Here is a 7,701-nt window from a genome sequence, read left to right as displayed (position 1 = left end):
TGCCGTGTTAATGGCACATTTGAAATACGATAGTTATCTTCCTAAGTGCATAATTACCCAGAAGTGTCCCTAACACTTTGGAGAGGTCATTGCTATTTTATATACAGGGGTGCACCACCAATGTGGCCAGGTGAGGCGATCGCCTCAGGCAGCACCAGGTAGGGGCAAGAGGGGGGCAGCGGAAGGGCCATGAAGGGAAGGGGTTAGGTTTAAGGAATTGGCATTGGGAAGAGGGGGGGGGGGGCAAGCGCCTCAGGTAGCAGAAAGGCTAGGTGCACCCCTGTTTATATAGCATGGTCCACAAGTGGGGAAAAGTCTACAATAATTTTTTTCATTATGGTGCCGCTATGCTCAGACTGGGTTCAAACGCTGCAGATTTGTGGATTACAGTACAAAACTTTCACATGTAGCAGAAAAAAGCGCATGGAAATCAGAGCATGTTGTAGACTTTCAGATCCGCCATCACATCATGTGTGTCATGAATTTTGACTATGAATCTCACCGCTTCATTGTATAGGGGTGAAATGTGTGGTAAATCCATGTGTAACACATGTGGATTTAGGGGCAAAATCGCCACAGCTTTGTTGCAGACCAAAAATAAATAAAAATCAGGCTGAATTTGGTGCAAATTCCACACCAAAAAGCCACTGGGTGGCCATGCAAAAGCGACTTCCCATTATTTGCAATGGGAGGCTACAGTTGGTCACAAAAGGACACTGAGAACAATGGGAGATGGCTTCCTCTCGGTTGCCAGAATTTGCACCAAATTTTACCTGCAAAAACTCGATTTGAACAGTCACTTAGACTTTTTACAGTTCGATCCCCTACACTTGGCAAAGCCGCATTTTCATGAGTCTGGACGGCAGTTTCCGACTCCCTAGTAGGACTTACTAGCTGTGCGGCCTCTGTGCGCTTTCTTCAGTACCATAATACTGGGATATTCACCCCTAGAAACAATGGCGCAGATTTACTAATGTCGATGCGCCTAGAATGTGACAAAAAAGTTGTGGAATTTGGCTCATCTATGGTTCTTACTCTCTTTTTCTGACTTTCATTCTCGAGAAAGGAGACCTGCTTAGCAGAAATATGGAGAGGCTTCATGAGAAAGGACTGTGTCCAGAGTTGCAGCATTTTGCACCAAAATTGTGCCACATTTCAGAGTAAGCCAACCGAGAGTTGGTATAGAGTCAGGTAAAATTGTCTATCCCTGCACCACATTTACCATCCACCCGGAGCCCCTGTGATGAATATGGTGCAGGTCTAGACAGCCAGTCTAAGGTTATGCCTCTAGGATTAGTAAATGTGGACCTCTGTATATAAGGGAGAATACCTCTGCAATATGGCATCCATTGGAGCATGGCACAAAATTAGAAACTACGGTTATACAGTAATGGCTCACACAGATTTGGCTAACATTTATCCAATATGAACGTTCAGCTTAAAAGGGGCTATCTGCTTTTTACTATTGATGGCCTATCCTCAGGGTAGGTCAGCAATATCCAACTCCCGCCCACCCCCCACCCGGCGATCAGCTGTTTGAAGAGAAGGTAGTGCTCATACGAGCGCTGCCTTCTCTGCTGTGTTTACAAGTACGGCATCCCAATTCACTTCTATGGGACGGCTCCTTCCTATATACTTGAACAGACAGAGTCGTCCTATAGAAGTAAATGGGGATGCCATACTTGTAATAACACCTGCCTACCGCCGTATTTGCTGCGGCGAGCAGGTAAACACAGCAGAGAAGGCAGTGCTCGTATGAGCACTACCTTCTCTTCAAACAGCTAATCGGCGGGGGTTCCAGGAGTCAGACCCCTGCCGATCTGATATTGATGACCTATCCTGAGGATAGGTCATTAATAGTAAAAAGCAGACAACCCCTTTAAAGAGGGTTTCCAGCAATAATAATTTTTTATCAAGTGCCCCCAGCCTGCACCCTGAAACAGAAAACTGTTCCATGCTACCTAGGTCCACCACACTGTCCCCATCTTTCAGTCCCTGCACTGTTTACATCTGGCTGGCCATGGGTTTAGTCACGTGAACAGCTCCAATGACTGACTTCAGTGGTGATGTGCTGCTTGTGGCCATATCACCACGTAACAATGCCCATGTACTGCCAAAAGAAAACAGTGTGGAGACCAGAAGATGGAGAAAGAGCGTAGGACTGGAACGGCATAGAACAAAGTATGAATATTCTGTTTGGGGGCAGGGTGCGCCTACTTGCTTAAAATCTTAATTACCACAAAAACTCTTTAAGACCCTTGAGGAATGTCTCATCAAATAAAGTATTGTCCATTTACAAGTATTTTTTCCTCACTTCTGGAGGTAGTGTTCCTAAGACATGCTCTTCCACATCAAGCCCTCCTTTCTTCAGCTGTAAACAATTTCCTATCTCCCGTGGCAATTCAGTCAAGTTGTTCCCCATAAGGTCCAAGCTGGACAGAAGGGGTAGCTTTTCAATCTCAGAAGGCAGACTGGAAAGTTTGTTAGAACTAACGTGGAGGGACCTGAGTCTAGAGCAACGGAACAGCTGCCGTGGTAGAGAAGAAATTTGGTTAGATATGATTGCCAGTGTTTCCAGACGTGTTAAGTGACCAACTTCATGGGGGATAAATCTAATGCGATTATAGCTTATATCTAAGTGTCTTAACCTAACAAGATTAAAAAGAGAAACTGGCAAATTCTCCAGGTTGTTGTAAGAAATGGAGAGCTCTTCCAAGTTCCGTAGAAGCTCAATAGATGGTGGAAGGCGGCAGATTGCATTGTGGGATAATCTTAAAATGTTAAGGCTTCGAAGACGCTGAAGGTTTCCTAGTTCATCAACATATTGCAGGCGGTTGGATGTTAAATCAATACATTGCAAACTTGTTAAGTCAAGAAGTGCACCAGGAATCCTTGAGAGCTTGCAGTGGCAAAGTTGAAGCACCAGTAAGTGGTTCATGCGTTTCAACTGACCCAGAGACCTGAGCTCAGTGTCTCCATTCTGTATACTCAATTTTGACAGCTGCCAGGCCACATCCAGCACTGCTGAAGGTAATTGAGAAAAATTACTCATCAGAGAAAGTGACCTAAGGCCAGACAATCCTCGTAGAGACTGTAGACGAATTGACTTGTTGTTGGAGCAATTGAGGTTGCCAGAAAGAATCAGCTGACTTAAATTCTTCAAATAGTACATCCAAGATGGAAGTTCTTCCATGTCTGTGAATCTAACGTGAAGCACTTGTAATCGTTCCTGAATGAAAGCGAATGCATCAGGGTCCATTTTCACTGAACAGTGACTGATGTGGAGCTCCGAGAGAGACTTGAGTTGAGACACTGCTCCTACAACCTTTGCTGATGAGATCAACTCTAGCTTGAGAACCTCAATCTCACGCAATTCATAAACATCTTTTGGTATCACAGGGATCATTGACAGTTGCAGCTCAACGCGTCCATTGGTGTCCTTGTTGATCATCTGTCTCAGCTTTTCTGATGGCCACTCAGAATTAAGTGCTAGCTCTCTGAGCCTCCCTTCGCTTACAGCTGAGAGAAACACCGAAAATCTGCTTGAATACAACGTGTCATAGTGGTCTACCATGTGTAACATGAAGGCAAAATCATTTTTCACATCAGGGATATCGCTAAAGCCAGGTCCTTCACTATTTTTGTCAAAGGAGTACACCTTGAGTGAACTAGTAAATAACCAAAACAGTGCATAAGCAGACAGGAAAGCATAGATGCAAACAAGCACAATATAGGTCAGCAGAAGTTTTTCTAGTATGAAGGCCAAGTTATGTGTGCACGTAAACATGGAATATCCCATGAGATTCTTTATACCTGGTCTACAAATATGGTGGAAGCTAAATGAACCTACCAAACTGAGTGAGTACCCAAGGGTTATAGCGACTTTAATCACTTTAAAAAAGGTCTGACTAACATAAACTCTATATACAACATCTGAGTCCTCAGCAAGAGCTCGGAAATGACGTATCTTTTCAAATAAAGCTTTAGCTTGTTGTTCCTCCTTTTTGTCCAAGATTGCAGGTAATGAAAGTGGTGCAAATGAAAATGGCACTTCATTTAGCAGTGGTGTCCTGGAGGAGATGTCCATGGAGCGCGAGCTGCTGGACTTTTGACGGCTATGTTCTGGAGGTGGCTGGTCACTGGTTTCTTCAAGTGCTTTAGTGGTCCACTGAGATTCAAAACATTTGCGCAGAATGGAAAGGAAATGTTCAACCTTAGAAGACGTTTTAGGATACTTGAACCAGAAATTGCTGCTCACCAGTAGCATCAAAGTGTTAATAAGGGCCAAATAAGGAAAATATTTGGACTGCCAAGGTACGACTTTGTGGTAACAAACGACACTCACATACCTATATTGCTGGTAATCTAAATTAGTTAGGTGACCCATGTCTCTTGGCACAGTTGGAGTAGGTTGTGTAGTCATGCCGACATCACTTTCGTCATTTGACATGTTCTTGTTAAGCTTTGAAGTCTTTGGCATACAGACAACATTGTCCATGGTGATGAGGAGTGTTGCAGAGAAGAAAGATATCATAAGCATAATTATAAGTAGATAATCCATGAGAACATCCCACCAAGGTTTCATAGCCTTGAAATGGGCCTGGGTCTCGGCCAGCGATGCAGCCTCGCTTACTGTGAGCATACCTGAAATTGAGGAAAAAGCAGGAAAATATTAAAAACATGAAAAGTCAGTTGTTTTTTTTTGTGTTAAAGAGGACCTTTCATGGGTCCAGACATTATGAAATAACTAGCAGGTTATGTAGGGCATAGTGCAGGGATGTAATATCACTTACTAGTTTGTCTGGGCGCCACTCCGTTTGCCCGCTGTGCCACCGGTTCACTATTCCCACCTGGTATGCTAATTAATAGCATCGGTACAGGGAGGAGGAGACTTCCCTGTTTCTCAATGGGCGTCTCCTTCTCCCTGGCTGTAGCGCGGTCCAATCTTGACGCATGAAAGGTCCTCTTTACGACTAACTGTTATTGGCGGGACAGGTGTAATTTGTAAACCATGGCTGCAACATTAAATGTCAGTTCCAGCCGGCTACTCAATACACGGTTCTGTTTTTTGCTCGGATGCCGTTTGTGGAGCCACTTTTAACATACTTGTTTACCACACAATCACTTAAAGGGCATCTGCCAGCAGATTGTGTTGGTCCCATGTTCATATGTGGAGAAAAATGATGTTTTTATATATGCAAATGAGCCTCTACGAGCAACAGGGGCGTTGCCGTTACACTTAGAGGCTCAGCTCTCTCTGCAACTGCTGCACCCTCTGCACTTTGATTGACAGGTCCAGGCAGAGAAAACATCATCACGTCTGGCCCTGTCAAAGTGGAGAGGAGAGCAGAGCCTCTAGGTGTAATGGCAACGGCCTCATTGCTCCTAGAGAATCAACTTAATATATTAAAACATAATTTTTCTCAGTAATGCGGGCACATATGAAATTGGGACCAACACAGATGCCTTCAGCTGCCAAGCGCACATGTAACAGGTCAGCCAGTGTCATAGATACAAATCTGCTGACAGACAACTGATTGGTGGGGGTCTGACCACTGTGACCCGCATCAATTCCGAGGGATTGTGATTCCCTGCTGCCATGGTTATTACCATTATACAACAAAAACTTTAAATGCTCATTCTCCACGTTCCACCTAAATAATATACTGCCCACCATTAGAACAGCATATGTCAGGCAGAAAGTCTAGACATTTAGGATGACTTTGTAATTCACTGCAGATAATAGAAGAAGACCGCAGCACTCTGACGTCCTCAATGCAACTGTAGTTTATTCACCAACTGAATGCGGCGTTTCGACTGACATGTGGTCTTTCTCAAGGCTTGAGAAAGACCACGTCAGTCGAAACGCTGCATTCAGTTGGTGAATAAACTACAGTTGCATTGAGGACGTCAGAGTGCTGCGGTCTTCTTCTATTATCTGGATTCAATGGGGTTTCTACAGGCTGGAACTCAACACTGCTGGCACCACCACTAATTGGACTTTTGCTTCCGTAAGTGCTGCTACAATCTTTTCAATAGTGTATTGATTTGTAGTTTACCACAACACATATTAGGTACTCATCAGGAATGTGACAAACACCAAACAAATATCATATTAATCTCCCTTAATTTAAAATATACCTTTTATTAAATATACATTAAAATATGAAAACCTCTCAAGGAAGTGCAATTTTTCTCAGCAATGTAGTATGTAGGTGGCAGACTTTGGTCGGTTGCATATTAGAAATTAAGGTGGCGGGCTATCCTATCCTTGAGTAATCTTAAATGGACTTCAATGTGGTAAAGACACTCGGTCCATGGTTTTGTCATAGATTATAATATCAAAGACTGTCTAAATTAGCTCTGATCCAGGAGAACTCTTTAGTGCCAACTATAGGAGAAAACTACCCTGCCAATGACGACGTCAAATCAGAATCTTCTCCATGGCTCATACACATGACCGTATGTATTTTGCGGAGTGCAAAACACGGATCTGCAAAAAAAAAATTCGGGTTACATCCGTTTGTTTTTTTTGTAGATCCATTGTAACAATGCCTGTACTTGTCCACAAGATGGGCAAGGATAGGACATACAGACTTTGTGTCCACATTTAAATGAGTGGCAAAAAAAACCAAACAGAACAGACGCGGACAGAAAATACGTTCGTGTGCATGAGTGCAAGAAACAGCCACCTGCAGAGGGCTTCTTGCCCCTCATCAGTGCAAAGCAGAGTACTGGTTGGCTAAATAAGAGGACATAGGTCTGGTGTTTCTCAGTAGCTGCCTCCAATAGGTAGTACTAAACAGGCATCTCTTTTCATGGATGAAAGCCAATTTACAAACCCCTTTTCCCAGGAAGCATTGTCTGGCCTATAAGAGTCCTTATGCCAACTGGTGGTCTCCACAAGAAGAAACAGTATCACCCCAAACTTATCAAAGAATGAAATAATTAGCATCATTAGAAATGAGTCCTATATGTATTTCTGTGCCCCCACATAAAGATGCCCTTTACCTGTCAAGTGCTACCTGGCTTCTTCCACTTGGGTTCCCCTGCTATGTTTAGCATTGGCCTTCAGGTTTATCCTGCTGAACTCTCACAGCTCTGCAGGTTTTCTTACCTGATTGTAGTCTTGTTGAAATTACAGTCCTTACCTCTGCGGGCGAGCATTTTTAAACCAGGAAGCTGTAGCAGATCTTTCTCAATCTAGGACAAGCCTCAACGTAGGTCTTGTGAACTCTGTCCTTTATCCTTAGAACATCCAAAAGTTTGTCCCCCAGCTTCTTTCCCAAGGCTAATAGTTTTGTCAGGGAGAAACTTTCACTCTGCAACCACTTTCCACGCGTTCCTCTCTGCAGCTACATCTGAGAGTCGTCGGCCTCACCCACACAAATGTTTGATTGGTTTAAACATGAGTCAGTCATGCATAACTTGGCTTTCAAAACCTGTGTACACATCTTTCTAGTTCTTAAAAGATTTGCATTTATTATCTTTACAGTTTATCAGTGTTTTAGATTCTCTACAAATGGTGGACAAACTTTAGAAATTCAAAGGTCATCTTCCTTTAAAAACAATATAAACTAGATGGCTACTAATACAGTCTCTAACAAGGAGCGTTCCCAGACCCAGGTATAGAGATATACTAAAAAAACAGCTAGAAAACAACTCAAGGGCTTGTACTGGGATTCCTTTTATTATAGAGTT

General features: G+C 43.3%; 1 protein-coding gene across 3 annotated transcripts; it reads right to left on the bottom strand.

Moving 5' to 3' along the window:
- Positions 1 to 1,892: 1,892 nt before the first annotated feature.
- On the bottom strand, positions 1,893 to 7,368 carry LOC120986232 (volume-regulated anion channel subunit LRRC8D-like). Of its 3 annotated transcripts, none has more exons than XM_040414684.1 (2): positions 7,118 to 7,368; positions 1,893 to 4,644 (listed from the first exon to the last, which is right to left on the bottom strand). In XM_040414684.1, the coding sequence occupies exon 2, from the start codon at positions 4,640 to 4,642 to the stop codon at positions 2,294 to 2,296; it is 2,349 nt and encodes a 782-aa protein (XP_040270618.1). In that variant the 5' UTR covers positions 4,643 to 4,644; positions 7,118 to 7,368; the 3' UTR covers positions 1,893 to 2,293. The 3 variants fall into 3 exon arrangements, with proteins under 3 accessions (XP_040270618.1, XP_040270616.1, XP_040270617.1); XM_040414682.1 differs by having other exon boundaries at positions 7,152 to 7,368; XM_040414683.1 differs by lacking the exon at positions 7,118 to 7,368 and adding an exon at positions 7,012 to 7,096.
- Positions 7,369 to 7,701: the final 333 nt, after the last annotated feature.

This window comes from Bufo bufo, chromosome 1 (assembly GCF_905171765.1).
Source record: "Bufo bufo chromosome 1, aBufBuf1.1, whole genome shotgun sequence".
Lineage (NCBI taxonomy): Eukaryota > Metazoa > Chordata > Amphibia > Anura > Bufonidae > Bufo > Bufo bufo.
This window is presented reverse-complemented; position numbering and strand designations above follow the sequence as displayed.